We start from the raw sequence: 19,864 nt of genomic DNA, 5'->3' as shown, positions 1-19,864 counted from the left end.
GTTCCCAATTAGCTAATTACTGAGCCCCCCCCCCTAATTTTCAAAAGCCAATCCTGGCCTAGAGAAAGTGGATGGAGAGTTGCATCTCCTGGCAGTGGAACTCAAAGACATCCAAGGAGTCGGAAGATTCAGGACAGATAACATTAAGCTCTTCTTCACGCAAGGCAGAGTTCACCTGCGGAACTCCCCGGCACAGGACACCAGAGAGAGAAGGAGGGGGAAGCTGGGGGCGCTGGCTTTCCAAGGGTTAAAAGGGATTGAGCTGGATTCCTAGAGAGGAGAGGAAGTCAAGCGGGGGGGGGGGGTCGGGGGGGGAGAAACTCCCGAGCCAGAACCCCTCCCTCCCCCGCCTGCCTAAAAGGGAGGAGGGGCCTTTGTCTCTCTCTTCTGCACGTGCTGCATCCAGGGCGCCTCCGGGAAGCCGGTGAGTCTCTGCATTGGGGAGAAGAGGGGGGTCCCCGGGATGCGGGGGGAGCAGGGGGACCCCCAAGTCAAGGGGCAGAGGCTCCTGCCCCCCTCTCTGCAAAGCCGATTGGGGAGGGAAGAAAAGGGCCTGAAAATAACCCCCCCAGACTGAGAAATCAGTCCCATTTATTAGCTGAGGGTGTAGAGGGACGGAAATATTAGGACACAAAGCATCCCGAAGAAATAGAAAGGAAAGGCTGACTGTTGGAAGAGGGCAGGGGGCAGAGAAGAGAAAGCGCTTCTTGGTGCCGTGCAGAGTCGAGCCTGCGGAACTCCCTGCCCCAGGAGGCCAGGCTGGGACCAGGGCAGGGAGGAGGAGGAGGAGGGGCTCTGCTTGGCTTCTTGTCTCCCCAGCGATGCTGCTGAATCCCAGTTGCTGGAAGGAAGCGCAGGGCGAGAGAGGGGCTCTTGCGCCCCAGTCCTGCTGGGGAGCTTCCCATTCAGGCCCCTGGGTGGCCCCTGTGAGAATCATAGGAACATGGAATCGTAGAATTGGAAGGGAGCCCGAGGGTCATCTAGTCCAGTGCAGGGAGGAGGAGAGGCTCCTGGTGCCCATCTCATAGAAACCGCTTCCGTTTCCTCCACTTTTGGCCTGGCCACTTTCCCCCTAGGAGGGCGAGAGGGTTTCTTCTTCTTCATTCTTCCCTTTTTTCTTACAGAAAGCTCAGAGTCTGGCCTGGGGTGCAGTCCAGCCCTGGTTCCTAGCAAGACTCATCCACACTTGCTCAGGGGACCTTCTTCTGCTGACCGTGTGCCAATTTCATAACAGAACAATATATTTCCTTTGCAGTATTTGCCAGCACCTCTAAATCAGACAGGCAGAACTTGGCCAAGGAAAAACTGGATTCCCTCCTAAAGATGGATGAGCAAGACTCAGCTGGCCCTGGAGCAGGAAGAGGTCATGGCATTATCAATGGGAGCAGTGGGGGATTCTGGGAAAGCTCTGGGCAGAAGATCCTGGGAGAGGAGGACACCCTTCGCTCAGAGGCACAGAGCCAGCAGTTCAGGCAGTTCTGCTCCCAGGAGGCCAAAGGACCCCGAGAAGTTTGCAGCCGACTCTACCACCTTTGCCACCAGTGGCTGAAGCCAGAAAGGCACACGAAAGCGGAGATGCTGGACCTGGTGATCTTGGAGCAGCTCCTGGCTGTCCTTCCAGCGGAGATGGAGAGCTGGGTGAGGGAATGCGGAGCAGAGACCAGTTCCCAGGCAGTGGCCCTGGCCGAAGGTTTCCTCCTGAGTCAGGCGGAGGAGAGGAAGCAGGTGGAGAGGAAGCAGGTGAGAGAGACTTTCCTCTGGATACTCCCAAGGGGCTCCAAACAGGAGGGAGAAGATCCCTAAATCCCATCCTTTTTTGGGGGAATGTCATTAGATACCCCTCAAGTTTTTGTCCCAGCCATTCCTTTTCAAACCCTTCGCCACATTCTCTATTACAAATTCTTGTTCCTATTTCAGGAAAAGGATCTTTCTGCAGAAATAGGACCAGATTCCTCTGAGGCAGAGAGGACTTCGTTGGACACCAGAGAGAGGCTGCTGGGTAAGGAGAAGGGAAGTTTTTCTTCTTTTCATTCCATTCTGTTGATTCTGAAACTAATCTTTTGGGAGAAGCCACTTGGGGCCAAGAACCCAAAGGAGATGAGATATATTTGAACATAACTAAAATATGAAATGGGGGCAAACTCCCAAATGCACCTCTGAGAGAAGCATCCTGCACTCCTGTCTCCCCACTTCCCTTTGTCTCTCGCAGGTGACAGAAGGATGCTGGCAAGACCTCCTCCTCCATCTCTTCATCCTGGTGGAGGGGAAGCAGCGGCTGAGGAACCGGATCAGGTGAGGGGAAGGAGCTATGGGGGGAAAGGGGCTGGGGGGGGAGACAGGGCGTTTCTGGGGACAAATGAACCCCCTCTTGACTTCTGTCAAAGCTGCCCTTAACAAAGGCTGAAAATGCCATTAATGAAGGTTTATGTGCAGAGGATACTGAGTAGCCCCTTCACCTTGACTCTGAATGTCGCTAGTATTATTCCTTATAAATTGTCTTTAGGACATCTGGAGAGTCTTTCCATCCCAGAACAACACACAGGGAGAGGAGAAAGGGATTCTTCCATTTGGCAAACTGGGACGCTTGCACAGACAAATTGATCTGAATAAAACAACGTGGAGTTCATTAAAATAAGCACCAGTAATCCAAATGTGCAGCAGACCAATCCAGTTAAAACAGCCCAGGCAGGAAGCAAAAGAGCAACGTGCAGGAAATAATCTTTATGCTGCCTAAGAGAAGGATATTTTTCTTTCAGAGCTCAGTTTCTTTTGAAGATGTCGCTGTTTGTTTCACGGCTGAGGAGTTGGCGTTGCTGGATCCTGCCCAGAGAGCTCTGCATAAGGAAGTCATGGAGGAGACTTGGAGGACCATGATCTCTCTGGGTAAAGTTCCCTCTTGGGTCATCATATCTGTTTTGGAATTCAGTAGATATTTCTCTGGGACAAACCTCCCATATTTGGATGGATCCCAACGTTGCCACCTAGAGCACCTGGGATTCTCACTCCCACAGCTCACCTTGCCTGGGGGGCTGGGGACTGTTTGGTCTGTGAATATTGTTCCTCCCCTTCTGCCTTTTTGCACAGGGATCAGGATGTGGATAGACTTTCTGCATGTTTTGAACCAATCAGTTGTTCCATATCCAGTTCTAACTGTAGCTTCTGGCTTAGGAACAGCTTCTTTCTTTCTTTCTTTCTTTCTTTCTTTCTTCCCTTCATACAGTGTAAAGCTGTGGACTTTTCTTCATCTACTGCTGACTCAGGTTTTTCCCCAACAGATTGTGTCCATTCTCTCACCTGCATTCTCTCTCAAACCTCTCCAGCCATTCTGCACATTTCATCTCTTAGCTGCTGGTTATGACATATCAAAAGGCATTCATTGCAATTTTTGTTATAATTTACTAATTATGATCTATTAGTTCTGCTCCCTTGACTGTCTCTGCTTCTCTGCACTTATAAATAGTTACCGTCGGTTTTCAGTCCGTTTCACATAGAAAAAAGAAACAGAGAATGGAGATTTACGAACAGTGTATCTTTGAAGCTAAAGGCAAAGTTTCAGAACTTTATATTCATTTTAATCTTTTGAAATCACCAGTACTTAGTTTTGAGCTGTTTTGAGATATTTTCCAAACCCATTTAGAATTCTGTCATTACCCAGCAGTTTAATTCTCCCCTGGACGCTAGGTAATTGGTAGACAGAGAATCCAATTCATATTCAAATAGACTTCTGACCTTGCAGGTGGAGTTGGTTTGATGATTGAGCCAAATAAATTTCATCCCAAACAAGAACAGGCTTTTTGAATCTGAATTTCCCATAAATATTTCTTTCTTATGCTCTGATTTGTTCCTCTCTTCATTGCAGTTGATGATGAATCAGAAATTAAGAACAAGAGACAACACAACAAAATCCACACAGTGGAGAAGCCATATTCTATTGGGAAGAAACCCTATCCGTGTTTGGAATGTGGAAAGAGCTTCAGTGACAGCAGCAATCTCGCTTCCCATCAAAGAATTCATACAGGGGAGAAACCCTTTCGGTGCTTGGAATGTGGAAAGAGCTTCAATCACAGTTCACATCTCAAAGCCCATAAAAGAATTCATACGGGGGAGAAGCCATATCAGTGCTTGGAATGTGGGAAGAGCTTCAGTCAGAGCAGCCCTCTCACTTCTCATTTAAGAATTCATACAGGGGAGAAACCATATCAATGTTTGGAGTGTGGAAAGCGCTTCAGTCGGAAGAATAGTCTTACTTCCCATCAAAGAATTCATACAGGCGAGAAACCATATCAGTGCTTGGAATGTGAGAAGTGCTTTACTACGAGAGGTGACTTTCATCAGCATAAGAGAATTCACAGTGGGGAGAAACCATATCAGTGCTTGGAATGTGGGAAGAGCTTCAGTCAGAGGGCCAATCTTACGTCCCATCAAAGAATTCATACAGGGGAGAAACCATATCAGTGCTTGGAATGTGGGAAGAGCTTCAGTCGCAGCTCTTATCTCACTTCCCATCGAATAATTCATACATGGGAGAAACCGTATCAGTGCTTGGAATGTGGAAAATTCTTCACTACAAGCAGATACTTCCGTCTACATCAGAGGATCCACAGTGGTGAAAAACCATATCAGTGCTTGGAATGTGGGAAGTTCTTCACTACAAGCAGATACTTCCGTCGACATCGGAGTATTCACAGCGGAGAGAAACCATACCAGTGTGTGGAATGTGGAAAGAGCTTTTCCAGGAAGGACAGTCTTACTTCTCATCAAAGAATTCATACAGGGGAGAAGCCCTATCAGTGCTTGGAATGCACCAAGTGCTTTGCTGCAAGAAAAGAGTTATGGCGACATAGGAGAATTCACACTGGGGAGAAACCATTTCAGTGCCAAGAGTGCGGAAAGAGATTCACCTTCAAGCAAACTCTCACTTCCCATGAAAGAACTCACAGTGGGGGAAATCCTGGAATTATAGAATAGTAGCTTTAGGAGGAATCTTGAGGGTCATCTATTCTAACCAGTGCAATGCATCTTCTTGATGTTTAATCAGATTCTTCTTTCTTGTTATGTTCTTGTGGGGTTACATGGTTCTTCATCTCCTTTTCAATCACTGTGAGTAGGTTAGGCTCCCCAAGGCTGTCCAGTGAGCTTCATGGTCAAGTAGGGATTTGAACCCACGTCTCCCAGGGTGTAGTCGAATCCTGTAGGCCAGGGAATCCTGCCAACTTCCAAGAGACTGCAATCTACTCACAGATTAAAAAACTGGCAGTGATCTACCCCCATTTTTAGGGGTTCGGTCAAAGCCCCATTTTGAGGGGGGTTGGGAGGCATAAGTTGGTTGGCTTTTGGGGGGGGCGCAACATTTTTACATTATTTTGGGGTCAAAGAGAAACAGTAGCTCACCGAAGGATGATAGCGGGGCAGGGCAAGGTAGCGATCAACAACGATCTACCAAAACCTCGCGATCGACCTGTTGGACATCCCTGCTCTAGGCAATATACTGTACTGGCTCTCCCATGAGACTCTTAGAAATTGTTTGTGCATGTCTGGTGTTTGTATTTAAAGCTGTATACTCCTCTAGCAAAGTAATTTATGTAATAATAGTAAATCAACTAATATATTATAATAGATTTAAGGTAATATTAGCTGGGGGGAGGGGCTGTTGATTGGCTGAGAGTTTGGAAGTGTGTTTAAGTAAGTACAACTTAACAATCAGGCCTTTGGCCAATTAAATGTTATCCTTTTAAGTCTCTTTGTGGGAGGAGAATATTGGTATGTTTCATTTTTGTTTTTATTATGTACCGTATTTTTCGCTCCATAAGGCGCACCTAGTTTTTAGAGGAGGAAAACACGGAAAAAATTATTTTGAATCAAATGTTGTACTAAACTATTTAAAGCAGCAAAGCGGGCGGCTCCTGTCTGCTTTGCTGCTTTAAAGCGAGCCTCAGAGGAGGGAAGGAAGGGGAACCATGGCTTATCTAAGTCCAGTTAATAATGCTGAGCCTGACTTTATATGCATCTCAAAGCCCTTGACATTTATACATTATAATGACAAGCTGAGATAGGCCTCCTGCAGAGGGGCAGGGGAGGAGAAGGGAGGGAGCCATCATAGCTCAATGGGCAGAGCATGGAGAAGATCCCAAGTTCAGTCCTTGAAAGCTTCTCCGGACAGGGCTGAGGTGTGTCTCCTGTAACCCCGGCGAGCCTCTGCCCATCAGTGAAGACAAAACTGAGCTCAATGGGCTCAGGGGTCCTGACTGGTACAGGGAAGGTCCCTCTGTTCCTGTTTAAATTAGCCCTTTCTTCATAACCATGAGGACTACAATCTTAGTTTGTTTTTAAAGGGAACAGCTGTAAACTCAGTGGCTTTGCACGCAGAACACCACACGTTCAATCCCCGGCTTCTCCAGGCCTGAAACTCTGGCAGACTGCTGCCAGTCAGTGTTGCCATTACTAAGCTAGATGGAGTAGTGGATCCGACTCCTTATAAGGCAGCTTCCTAGGTTCCCATCTATGCTACGGATCTGGGTGTGAGGCTTGCTGTCCCGTTTAGTGTGGCGAGGGTGGTTCTTTGCACATCTGGAAGACGACTGTGTCACCTCCCATCACCCTCTTGAAGGTGCTTTTTACAGCTCAGGCCAAAGGGCAGGCAGACACAGCATCTGTAGACTGTAGCATCCCGAATTAAGGGAGGGGGAATTCCCCTTGCAGCCAAAGGGTTGTTTGAGGCCACCACGAAAGAGCTGATCTTAAGCTTGAAACCAGGACTTGCTCTTTCCCCAGGCTGCTCCTCCAGCTGCCAATGCCATCCATGTGTGAATATCAAGCGTGGGTTGTGTCCAGGAACCTGGGAGGATTTCTTTCACGTGTGTGCATGTTTTCGTCTTTAAATAAACAGCCCATGCAAGTTTCTAGCTCTTATGGCCATCGAGATTAGCCTGGCCGTCTCAGTGGAAATCTGGGGAGGCTGAGGTGGACTTTCAGTGGTCAAAGTGTGGTTTTGTCTTCCTGCCTGGCATCTATTTCCTGCCCTCTTTCCCCCCTGCACTCTGCTTCAAAGCAAGCCACGGAGGAGGGAAGGAAGCGGAGCCATGGATCCTCTGCTCGCAACTGCAGCAGATTCCCTCTGCTTTGAAGCAGGAAAGTGGGAGAGGAGCTGCTTACACGAGTGTAAGCTGCTCCCCTCCCACTTTGCTGCTTCAAAGGGAGCCCAGGAGGAGGGAATCTGCTGCAGCCGCGAGCAGTGGAGGATCCATGGTCCCCTTCCTTCCCTCCTCCGTAGTTGCTTTGAAGCAGGAAAGTTGGAGAGGAGCCGCTTACAACCGCTTACACGCTTACGGGTGTAAGCGGCTCCCCTCCCACTTTGCCAGAAAACAGGGAATTGTGGCTACGTCCTCAACAGAAGCTGAGTACTGTGCGTTAGCAGAACTATGTAACAAAATGAAATATTATGTACAGATCCTCAATGGCTTAGGTGTGAAATGTAATTATCCAGTACAAGTGGGGGAGGATAATTAAGCAGTAATCTCATTGGTGGGTTCTGAGCAGTTTAAAGGCAAAACAAAACATACTGAAATTAAATATCAGAATGTAAAATAAAATGTGAAAGAAAACCTGATAATGTTGAAGTATTGTGCAAGTAAGCAAAACACTGCAGACATTTTTTACAAAACCTGTCACGTTTGAAAAACATGCAGAACTGGTCACAATGCTGGGAATTATATTACATGATATGTGAATATGTTTGTATATGTTTCATAATCCTGTATCTGTTTCTGTTCGAATGAGAAGGGGTGTTAGGAATACATTCTTTAAAGAAACAGATAAGGTTCCTTTAAGTTAAAAAAGCATTCCAGAAGTTTCTTCAATGTGTGGGAGTGCCAGCTTAACTGAAGTCAGCTGGAGATGCAGGTAAAGGGAGAAGCTATGTTTGCAATTTGAGGCAGGAGGAGAGCACATATATGTTGATACTATGAGCTTGCAGTATCAGGACTGTTTATCATAAGATTAGAAGTATACCATGCCAATGAAGGAGAAGAACTGTAAATAGTTTTGTAAATAGTAGCAACTAGCATGTTTGTAGTAGCTGAAAATGTTTGCATAAAGTAATTCTTCACTGTGCATTTGAGAGTGTCTGCAGTTCTGTCGTCTGCCGCCAGGGAAACTCTACTAGAGCTTTGGGAAGCAGTTATAGTCAGTAACCTCTAATACCCTGTTCGATCATAATATACATTTTGAAATTCCATACATAAATCTCTATGTGATGAAGCTCCCAGATTTTGATAGAGCTCAACAGCACACCTTCGGCCCCAGGGATTCAAATCCCCCCCACAGCACACTTTGCATGGATGTTTGTAAAGGCTGTTTGCTAAACACAAGAAACCAAACGGACTCACTTGCATGGAGGGCCATCTACTGATTTGTTGTGAATATGCTTCCTCCAGTTAGGCCTTTTTAAACAAGGATCAGGCTGGTCCAAACTGCCCAGGCCTTTTTAAAATGTGGGCTTCAGAGTGGTTAGGGAAATGGAAGTAGCTTCTGGCAGATATTTTTATTTTGGCTGTGTGTTTCTGGTTGACCCAAAAAGATGGCTGGCATAAGAGGTGGAGCAGATTTCATAGCTGGGCCAAACAAAATCCATCCCAGAAAATAGGCTTTTCAAATCTCAGGTTGCCATAAAGATGTCCCTGAATGCCTGTCAACAAAGGCAATGAACCCTGAAGTAACACCCTCTGATCTAACTCCTCTCAGTTCTTCCTCTCACAAGCGTTAATGAGCATTTTTCAATAATTGGCAGCTTCATATCTTCCTGAAGCTCTGATTCATCTCTCATTTCATTGCAGCTGGTGATAAATTGGAAATTGAGAGCAAAGGAAACCATGAAAAAATCTACATGAGGAAGCCATATGAATATTCAGAGAGTGGAGCGAACTTCACTCAGAGCTCCCATTCTACTTCTGATAAAAGAAATCCCTTTGGGATGAAACCATTTAAGTGCCTGGAATGTGGAAAGAGCTTCACCCACAAGGAAAGTCTCACTTCCCACCAAATAATTAATAAAGGGCAGAAACGATCCTTAGAATGCACGACGGGCTTTACTGCAAGAAGAGCGCTTCCGTGACATCAGAGAATTCACAATGGGGGAAAACCATTTCAATGCCAAGAGTGCGGAAAGAGCTTCACCTTGAAGCAAACACTCACTTCCCATCAAAGAATTCATACGACGGAGACACCCTAATAGTGCTTGAAATGTGGAAGAAGCTTCACCTGGAATGAAAGTTTCACTTCCCATCAAATAACTTGCAGCAGGGAATGTAAGAGAGTTATAAGATTGTAGTATTGGAAGGGACGCTGAGGATCATCTAAGCCAATCCCTGGCAATGTTGTGATGTAGTGCCTGGTCCTCAAGGTTGCCCAGTGATCTTCATGGCTGAGAAGGGAAGCCAGATTTAAAATTATATTATGAGGCGTCCTATCTCTGCTGGCTAAAGGAATGGATAACATTGAAAAGTACAGATATTTTAGACCTGGAAGGTCATGATAATAGATTTGGAATAGATTTGGATTGCATGCATATTTATGATATGAGAAGACCAAAGACATTTTATTTGTAAAATCTAATAAAAAATACTTATAAAAAAGAGAATGGATTTTAATACTACTACTAAGGTAAAGGTAAAGGACCCCATGGCAGTTAAGTCAGTTGACTATGGGGTTGCGGCGCTCATCTCGCTTTCAGGCTGAGGGAGCCGGCGTTTGTCCACAGATAGCCAGGATGACTAAACTGCTTCTGGCACAATGGAACACCGTGGCGGAAACCAGAGTGCACGGAAATGCCATTTACCTTCCCGCCACAGCGGTACCTATTTATCTACTTGCACTGGCGTGCTTTCAAACTGCTAGGTTGGCAGGAGCTGGGACAGAGTGAAGGGAGCTCACCCCATTGCAGGGATTTGAACCGCTGATCTTCTGATCAGCAAGTGCAAGATGCTCAGTGGTTTAGACCACAGCGCCACCCGCCACCTACTACTACTACTAATAATTGTGTTGTTGTTGTTAAATTTATACCCCACCCATCTGGCTGGGTTTCCTGAGCCACTCTGGGAGCCTTACAGTACATATAAAAATTATAAAACATCAAAAACTAAAAACTTCCTGATACAGGACTGCCTTCAGATTTCTTCTAAAAGTTGTGTAGTTCTTTATGTCCTTGACACCTGAAGGGAGGGTGTTCCACAGGGCAGGTGCCACTGCTGAGAAGGCCCTCTGCCTGGTTCCCTATAACCTCACTTCTCGCAGTGAGGGAAGCAGCAGAAGACCTTTGGAGCTGGACCTCAGTGTCTGGGCTGGACGATGGGGGTGGAGACGTTCCTTCAGATATACTGGGCCAAGATAGTTTAGGGCTTTAAAGGTCAGCACCAACATTTTGAATTGTGCTCGGGAACATACTGGGAGCCAATGAAGATCCTTTAGGACCAGAGTTATATGGTCCCGATGCCCATTCCCAGTCAGCAGTCTAGCTGTAGAGCACATGGCAGTAGTCCAAGCAGGAGATAACTAGAGCATGCACCTCTCTGGTGAGACAGTCTGCGGACAGGGAGGGTCTCAGCCTGCGTACCAGATGGAGCTGGGAGACAGCTGCCCTGGACACGGTGTTGACCAGCATCATCCAGGTCTTGCCCTCAACGAGACTCTGGGAAGTTGTGCCTGCATTTGTGTCTGCTTAAAATTTGACCAACTTCCAGCTCGTCAACATCGTTCTTAAATTGTTTTGCCCAGAATTGGACACAGTATTCCAGGTGTGGCTTGACCAAGGTGGAACAGAGTGGGACTATGACTTCCCTTGATCTGGACACTGGACTTCTGCCTAGAATAGCATTCACCTTTTTCCCCAGCTGCATCACACTGTGAACTCATGTTGAGATTGTGGCCCACCAAGACCCCTCGATCTTTTTCACATGCACTGCTAGTAAGGCAGGTGTCCCCCATCCTATATTTGTGCATTTGGTTCATGCCTATGGAAATTCATTATGTTAGCTTGCTCCCAGTTCTCCAATCTGTAAATGGTAATCTTGAATCCCGATTCTGTACTTTGTGCCTTCCCTCCCAGTTTGGTGTCATCTGCAAACTGGATGAGCATCCCCTCAACTCCTCCATCCAAGTCGTTTATGGACAGACTGAGCAACAACAGGCCCCGGACAGAGCCCTGCAGCCCCCCTGGCCACCCATCTATGGCGCAAATTCATGTGGGGTGCAGTCGCCTCTCCTCATGAAGGATGTTTGAGGAGTTGGAAAAGGTTCACAAAAGGGCTGCCAAAATGATCAAGGCAGACTTGGCTATGAAGAAAAGTTGCAGCCTCTGGGGCTCTTTAGTTTAGAGCAGTGGTTGCCAATTAGCTAATTACTGAGCCCCCCCCCTAATTTTCAAAAGCCAATCCTGGCCTAGAGAAAGTGGATGGAGAGTTGCATCTCCTGGCAGTGGAACTCAAAGACATCCAAGGAGTCGGAAGATTCAGGACAGGTAACATTAAGCTCTTCTTCACGCAAGGCAGAGTTCACCTGCGGAACTCCCCGGCACAGGACACCAGAGGGAAAGGGAGGGGGGAGCTGGGGGCGCTGGCTTTCCAAGGGTTAAAAGGGATTGAGCTGGATTCCTAGAGAGGAGAGGAAGTCAAGCGGGGGGGGGGATCGGGGGGGGGGAGAAACTCCCGAGCCAGAACCCCTCCCTCCCCCGCCTGCCTAAAAGGGAGGAGGGGCCTTTGTCTCTCTCTTCTGCACGTGCTGCATCCAGGGCGCCTCCGGGAAGCCGGTGAGTCTCTGCATTGGGGAGAAGAGGGGGGTCCCCGGGATGCGGGGGGGGGTCCAGTTGCTGGAAGGAAGCGCAGGGGGAGAGAGGGGCTCTTGCGCCCCAGTCCTGCAGATGTTCTGATATTTGGGGTACCAAATGTGAGCCCCTTGAATTGGGCCAGGAAATGAACCGGCCATCCAAGCAGCTGTTTGAGAGGGGAATTAGATGTGTTCTCTAGGTTGTGGGGCTTCAGTGAGGAGGGGGGGCCCCATGGATGCCCCCTGGAGCTCCTTGGAGAAAAGGGGGAGATAGAAAGACAAGGAAGCAAGAGAGGGAGCCCGGCCACCTTTGCATTTGGGCAGCTCCGCCTAGAGGGCACTGCCTTGGCCTCATGGGGTCCAGAGCGTGGAGGACCCTGGCCTGGTCCTCTCTCTCAGAGCTGGAAAGGGATCCTGCTAGTCACCTGAGCCCCCAGTGAGTGTGTTGGATCCAGGAGAAGCCCCAGACATCGCTGGCTGTGTGGAGGTCAAGCTACGTCACAGTATTATTATGATTATTCATTACCTGTCCTTCTCCATAAGGTCCCAGAGCAGCTGCCAACATTAAAACTCAATATTGCACTTGCTTCTTAGTGCTGTCCTTTGGTCCGGCCCACATGAACTTTGGCCTTGCCCATTTGGCCCTCAAGGGCTTGGCCAGATCAGGATCTGACCCTCAGAACAGAGAAAAGGGGATCCCACCCCAGCAGTCTGTCTGGAGGACGTTGGAGATGCAGAGTGCTAGAAAACGAGACAGAAGCAGAAAAGAAGAGTGCCCTGAAATGGGGGTGGGAGGGAGAGCAACTCTTGAGGAGCCCCACTCTGGCCTAGTGCCCACATTCCACTCGGAACAAATGAAGCATTGTTCTGGCTTCATTCCTGGGCTGAAAACACTGAGAGGCAGGAGCCACCAGGCTCATTTGTCTGACAGAAACCCCTTCATTTGCCTCCACTTCTGGCCTGGTCACTTTCCCCCTAGGAGGGCGAGATAGTTTCTTCTTCTCCTTTCTGCTTCCTTTCCTTCTTCAAGAAAGCTCAGAGTCTGGCCTGTGATTCTATTCTCCTGACAGCGGGTCAATTTCATAACAGAACAATATATTTCTTTTGCAGTATTTGCCAGCACCTCTAAATCAGACAGGCAGAACTTGGTCAAAGAAAAGATGGATTCCTTCCTAAAGATGGATGAACAAGACTCAGCTGATCCTGGAGCTGGGAGAGGTCATGGCATTGTCAATGGGAGCAGTGCAGGATTCTGGGAAAACTGTGTACAGAAGCTCCCAGGAGAGGAGGACACCCTCCGCTCAGATGTGCAGAGCCAGCAGTTGAGGCAGTTCTGCTCCCAGGAGGCCAAAGGACCCCGTGAGGTTTGCAGCCAACTCCACCACCTTTGCCACCAGTGGCTGAAGCCAGAGAGGCACACGAAAGCTGAGATGCTGGACCTGGTGATCTTGGAGCAGTTCCTGGCTGTCCTTCCAGCGGAGATGGAGAGCTGGGTGAGGGAATGCGGAGCAGAGACCAGTTCCCAGGCCGTGGCCCTGGCCGAAGGTTTCCTCCTGAGTCAGGCGGAGGAGAGGAAGCAGGTGGAGAAGAAGCAGGTGAGAGAGACTTCCCTCTGGATACTCCCAAGGGGCTCCAAGGAGGAGGGAGAAGATCACTAAATCCCATCCTTTTTTTGTAATGACACTGGACACCCCTCAAGTTTTTGCCCCAGCCATTCCTTCTCAAACCTATCTCCACATTCTCTATTACAAATTCTTGTTGCTCTTTCAGGAAAAGGATCTTTTCACAGAAACGGGTCCTGATTCCTCTGAGGCAGAGAGGACTTCGTTGGACACCAGAGAGAGGTCGTTGGGTGAGGAGAAAGGAGTTTTTCCTCTGTGTGGTCACATTCTGGCGATTCTCAAACTATTCTGTGGGTTCTTTCAGTGTTTTGGGGAAGACACTTGGGGCCAAGAACCCAAAGGAGAGAAGATGTATTTAAACATAACTAAAATATGAAACGGGGACAAAGGTCAGAAAGCACCTCTGAGAGAAGCATCCTGCACTCCTGTCTCCCCACTTCCCTTTGTCTCTCGCAGGTGAAAGAAGGATGCTGGCAAGACCTCCTCCTGCATCTCTTCATCCTGGTGGAGGGGAAGCAGCAGCTGAGGAACCGGATCAGGTAGGGGGAAGGAGCCTTGGGGGGAAAGAGGCTGAGGGGGGGGGAGACAGGATATTTTGAGAGCAAACATATCTCCCCTCCTCTTGTCGCTAGTATTATTCCTTATAAATTGTCTTTGGGACATCTGGAGAGTCTTCCCATCCCAGACCAACACACAGGGAGAGGAGAAAGGGATTCGTCCATTTGGCAAACTGGGACGCTTGCACAGACATATTGATCTGTATAAAACAATGTGAAGTTCCACCCATTTTCACTAAGATTCATTGTTGTTGTTGTTTAGTCGTTTAGTCGTGTCCGACTCTTCGTGACCCCATGGACCAGAGCACGCCAGGCACCTCTGTCCTCCACTACCTCCCGCAGTTTGGTCAGACTCATGTTTGTGGCTTCGAGAACACTATCCAACCATCTCATCCTCTGTCGCCCCCTTCTCCTTGTGCCCTCCATCTTTCCCAGCATCAGTGTCTTCTCCAGGGAGTCTTCTCTTCTCATGAGGTGGCCAAAGTACTGGAGCCTCAGCTTCACGATCTGTCCTTCCAGTGAGCACTCAGGGCTGATTTCATTAAGAATGGATGCGTTTGATCTTCTTGCAGTCCATGGGACTCTCAAGAGTCTCCTCCAGCACCATAATTCAAAAGCATCAATTCTTCGGCGATCAGCCTTCTTTATGGTCCAGCTCTCACTTCCATACATCACTACTGGGAAAACCATGGCTTTAACTATACGGACTTTTGTTGGCAAGGTGACGTCTCTACTTCTCAAGATGCTGTCTAGGCCTGTCATTGCCCTTCTCCCAAGAAGCAGGCGTCTTTTAATTTCGTGGCTGCTGTCACCATCTGCAGTGATCATGGAGCCCAAGAAAGTAAAATCTCTCACTGCCTCCATTTCTTCCCCTTCTATTTGCCAGGAGGTGATGGGACCAGTGGCCATGATCTTCGTTTTTTTGATGTTGAGCCTCAGACCATATTTTGCGCTCTCCTCTTTCACCCTCATTAAAAGGTTCTTTAATTCCTCCTCACTTTCTGCCATCAAGGTTGTGTCATCTGCATATCTGAGGTTGTTGATATTTCTTCCGGCAATCTTAATTCCAGCTTGGGATTCATCCAGCCCAGCCTTTCGCATGATGTATTCTGCGTATAAATTAAATAAGCAGGGAGACAAAATACAGCCTTGTCGTACGCCTTTCCCAATTTTGAACCAATCAGTTGTTCCATATCCAGTTCTAACTGTAGCTTCTTGTCCCACATAGAGATTTCTCAGGAGACAGATGAGGTGATCAGGCACTCCCATTTCTTTAAGAACTTGCCATAGTTTGCTGTGGTCGACACAGTCAAAGGCTTTTGCATAGTCAATGAAGCAGAAGTAGATGTCTTTCTGGAACTCTCTAGCTTTCTCCATAATCCAGCGCATGTTTGCAATTTGGTCTCTGGTTCCTCTGCCTCTTCTAAATCCAGCTTGCACTTCTGGGAGTTCTCGATCCACATACTGTTTGAGCCTTCCTTGTAGAATTTTAAGCATAACCTTGCTAGCGTGTGAAATGAGTGCAATTGTGCGGTAGTTGGAGCATTCTTTGGCACTGCCCTTCTTTGGGATTGGGATGTAGACTGATCTTCTCCAATCTTCTGGCCACTGCTGAGTTTTCCAAATTTGCTGGCATATTGAGTGTAGCACTCATTCATACCCTTGCTGGCATATTGAGTGTAGCACTAAGATTCATACCCATCATTAAAATACACTATGAAAGAACTCCATTAAAGCATTAAAATAAGCAACAATAATCAGAATGTGCAGCAGACCAATCCAGTTAAAACAGGCCAGGCAGGAAGCAAAAGAGCAACGTGCAGGAAATAATCTTTATGCTGCCTAAGAGAAGGATATTTTATTTCAGAGCTCAGTTTCTTTTGAAGATGTCGCTGTTCGTTTCACGGCTGAGGAGTGGGCGTTGCTGGATCCTGCCCAGAGAGCTCTGCATAAGGAAGTCATGGAGGAGACTTGGAGGACCATGATCTCTCTGGGTAAAGTTCCCTCTTGGGTCATCATATCTGTTTTGGAATTCAGTAGATATTTCTCTGGGACAAACCTCCCATATTTGGATGGATCCCAACGTTGCCACCTGGAGCACCTGGGATTCTCACCCCCACAGCTCACCTTGCATGGGGGGCTGGGGACTGTTTGGTCTGTGAATATTGTTCCTCAGCTTCTCTCTTTTTGCACAAGGATCAGGATGTGGATTGGCTTTCTGAGTGTCTAGGGAAGTGGATGTCGCTTCTGTCAGGTTTTTGTTTCTGTCCATTCTTTGGTTGAGCAAAGGGACTTTTTATTTTCAGAAATTGATTTTTATTGAAAGTTTTCCAATTAAAATAGAATAAAAATTAGAGTATGCTAAGCCCAAGCTCTTTGTATCCTTATTCCAGACACAGAAGAGCGAACCCTCCCAGCTCTCACCTGGGAGCCTCGTCCCCTTTCCTCAGCCCTTCATCTTCTCTCCATCACCTTCCTGTGTGTATCCTCCCTTATCCAAGATATGAAAATTCAAAAAAGACTTCCCATCTTCAGATCTTCCTTTATCACAAAAGTTCATGAGCATTATTCAAAAACTGGGAACTCCATTTCTTTCTTGGGCTCTAATCTGTTCCTCTCTTTGTTGCAGGTGGTGATGAATTAGAAATTAAGAATAAGGGACAACAGGACAAAATCCACACAGTGGAGAAGCCATATCAAGATTTGGAGTGTGGAGAGAACTTCAGTCAGGGCTCAAATGCCACTTCCCATCAAAGAAATCCTATTGGGAAGAAACTCTTTCAGTGCTTGGAATGTGGAAAGAGCTTCAATCACAGCTCACAGCTCAAAGAGCATAAAAGAATTCATTCAGGGGAGAAAGCATATCAGTGTTTGGAATGTGGAAAGTTCTTTACTACAAGCAGATACTTACGTCGACATCAGAGGAATCACAGTGGGGAGAAACCGTACCAGTGCTTGGAATGTGGGAAGAGCTTCTCCAGGAAGGATAGTCTCACTTCCCATCAAAGAATTCATACAGGGGAGAAACCATACCAGTGCTTGGAATGTGAGAAGAGCTTCAGTTGGAAAATTAGTCTTACTTCCCATCTAAGAATTCATACAGGGGAGAAGCCCTATCAGTGTTTGGAGTGTGGGAAGAGCTTCAATAACAGCTCACATCTCAAAGCCCATCAAAGAATTCATACTGGTGGGAAGCCCTATCACTGCTTGGAGTGCGGAAAGAGCTTCTCCAGGAAGGATACTCTCACTTCCCATCAAAGAATTCATACAGGGGAGAAACTGTATCAGTGCTTGGAATGTGAGAAGTGCTTTACTACAAGAAGAGACTTCCATCGACATAAGAGAATTCACAGTGGGGAGAAACCATATCAGTGCTTGGAATGTGGGAAGAGCTTCAATCACAGCCCACATCTCAAAACCCATCAAAGAATTCATACTGGGGAGAAGCCCTATCACTGCTTGGAGTGTGGAAAGAGCTTCAGTCAGAGCTCCGGTCTCACTTCTCATCGAAGAATTCATACACGTGAGAAACCATGTCAATGCTTGGAGTGTGGAAAGAGTTTCAGTTGGAATAATAGTCTTACTTCCCATCAAATAATTCATATAGGTGGAAAAGCATTTCAGTCCATGGAATGTGAGAAGTGCTTTACTACAAGAAGAGACTTGCATCAAGATAAGAGAATGCACAGTGAGGGAAAACCCTATCAGTGCTTAGAGTGTGGGAAAAGCTTCAGTCGGAAGGATAGCCTCACTTTCCATCAAAGAATTCATACAAGGGAAAAACTATATCAGTGCTTAGAATGTGAGAAGTTTTTTACTATAAGAAGAGACTTCCATCGACATAAAAGAATTCACAGTGGGGAGAAACCATATCAGTGCCTGGAATGTGGGAAGAGCTTCAATCACAGCTCACATCTCACTTCTCATCAAAGAATTCATACGGGAGAGAAACCATATCAATGTTTGGAGTGTGGAAAGAGCTTCAGTAGGAAGACTAGTCTCACTTCCCACCAAAGAATTCATACAACGGAGAAAGCGAATAGTACTTGCAATGTGGAAAGAGCTTCAGCTGGAAGAAAATCTCACTTCCCATGAAAGAACTCACAGCGGGGGAAATCCTGGAATTATAGAATACAGTGGTAACTTGGGTTACAGACGCTTCAGGTTACAGACTCCGCTAACCCAGAATTAGTACCTCAGGTTAAAAACTTTACTTCAGGATGAGAACAGAAATCGTGCGGCAGCGGCACAGCGGCAGCAGAAGGCCTATTAGCTAAAGTGGTAACTCAGTTTCAGGTTAAGAACGGACCTGCAGAACGAATTACGTTCTTAACCCAAGGTACCACTGTAGTAACTTTGGGAGGAGTCTTGAGGGTCATCTAGTCTAACCAACTGCAATGCATCCTCTTGATGTTTAGTCAGAATCTCCTTTCTTGTTCTGTTCTTGTGGGGTTACATGGTTCTTCACCTTTTCAATCATGAGAATAAGTGTGAGGTAGGTTAGGCTCCCCAAGGCTGTCCAGTGAGCTTCGTGGCCAAAGAGGGATTTGAACCCAGGTCTCCCAGGGTGTAGTCAAATCCTCTATGGAATATACTACACTGGCTCTCCTATGAGACTCTTAGAAATTGTTCATGCATTTGTGTCTGCCTAAAATTTGGGTGCCATATTCTGGTGTTTGTATTTAAAGCTGTGTACTCCTCTAGCAAAGTAATTTATGTAATAATAGTAAGTCAAGTTCAGTATTATAATAGATTTAAGGCAATGTTATCTGGGGGAGGGGCTGTTGATTGGCTGAGAGTTTGGAAGGGTGTTTAAGTAAGCACAACATAACCATCAGGCCTCTGGCTAATTAAACTTTATCATTTTAAGTGTCTTTGTGGGAGACGGAAATATTGGTGTTTTTCATTTTTGTTTTTATTATGTAATTGGTGTTTTTATTTTGAATGTTAATGCTGTGTAATGTCCTGATATCTTCAAAGGAAGGCAGTATATGAATTTTAATAAATGGAAAATAAGGTCATAAATCATAAAGGAAAATATAAAAATACTCTGGGGTGGGTGGCAGCTGGAATGAAGGGGCTGTTTGGTGAAAGACCCAGTCAAGACGCAGCTCACAGCTCTGCCCCTTGAGTACTCTGGGAAGGACCCCCATAGCTCAGGAGCAGGACACCTGCTTGGCATGCAGAAGGGCCCAGCAGCGTCTCTATCAGCCAGTGACCCTGGCGGGGAAAGGCAGGCAGGAGCCGTCCCCCCTCCTTCCCTTGGTCCTCCGGTCGCCCTCCCACCAGGTGCCAAAGAAATAAACAACTACCTGACATTCAGAAGACACCTGAAGGCAGCCCTGCTCAGGGAAGTTTTTAATGTGTGACATATTAGTGTATTTTCGGTCTTTGTGGAAGCCGCCCAGAGTGGCTGGGGAAACCGAGCCAGATGGGCCGGGTACAAATAATAAATTATTATTATTATTATTATTATTATTATTATTATTATTATTATTATTATTTGTTACGGCTAAAATCTGGGTGCGGGGCTACTCTGCCACCCAGCTCATCGGACTAAGTCCGCGGGTCCCTGCGGAAGAAAATGAGCTCAGCCGGACAGGAGCAAACTGCAGAAGATCCAAGTTTATTGCGCAACAGGTTCAAGGCAAGATTGAACAGCGAGAAATGGGTGACATGTACTTTTGAAACTCCCTCCATGTCCCAGAATACAGTGCAAAATACACCCCAGTTACATCATGAATACATTAAGGAGAGGTTGGGTTACACCGGATTAACATATGGAGGAGGGAGGGGGGAATATGCAGAGCTGGAGATATGCGCAGATAAGCGCTTCCTGAGTGCCGGTGATGGGAAGACAATGGTCCATGT

General features: G+C 47.0%; 1 protein-coding gene across 4 annotated transcripts; it reads left to right on the top strand.

The window, feature by feature from the left end:
• The first annotated feature begins 358 nt into the window (after positions 1-358).
• On the top strand, positions 359-18,152 carry LOC128399643 (zinc finger protein 883-like). Of its 4 annotated transcripts, XM_053361278.1 has the most exons (6): positions 359-424; positions 1,256-1,740; positions 13,585-13,666; positions 13,893-13,975; positions 15,861-15,987; positions 16,623-18,152. In XM_053361278.1, the coding sequence occupies exons 2-6, from the start codon at positions 1,324-1,326 to the stop codon at positions 18,086-18,088; spliced, it is 2,175 nt and encodes a 724-aa protein (XP_053217253.1). In that variant the 5' UTR covers positions 359-424; positions 1,256-1,323; the 3' UTR covers positions 18,089-18,152. The 4 variants fall into 4 exon arrangements, with proteins under 4 accessions (XP_053217253.1, XP_053217254.1, XP_053217256.1 ...); XM_053361279.1 differs by lacking the exon at positions 359-424 and having other exon boundaries at positions 1,096-1,725; XM_053361281.1 differs by lacking the exons at positions 359-424; positions 1,256-1,740 and adding an exon at positions 13,091-13,394.
• Positions 18,153-19,864: the final 1,712 nt, after the last annotated feature.

This window comes from Podarcis raffonei, chromosome 13 (genome assembly GCF_027172205.1).
Source record: "Podarcis raffonei isolate rPodRaf1 chromosome 13, rPodRaf1.pri, whole genome shotgun sequence".
Classification (NCBI taxonomy): domain Eukaryota; kingdom Metazoa; phylum Chordata; class Lepidosauria; order Squamata; family Lacertidae; genus Podarcis; species Podarcis raffonei.
This window is presented reverse-complemented; position numbering and strand designations above follow the sequence as displayed.

Excerpts from the sequence above, each read along its gene's own strand:
- LOC128399643 (XM_053361278.1), top strand. The coding sequence starts at position 1,324 with ATGGATGAGCAAGACTCAGCTGGCCCTGGAGCAGGAAGAGGTCATGGC. Across the intron at positions 13,667-13,892 it reads CACCAGAGAGAGGTCGTTGG|GTGAAAGAAGGATGCTGGCA; the intron begins GTGAGGAGAAAG and ends TGTCTCTCGCAG. Across the intron at positions 13,976-15,860 it reads CAGCTGAGGAACCGGATCAG|AGCTCAGTTTCTTTTGAAGA; the intron begins GTAGGGGGAAGG and ends ATTTTATTTCAG.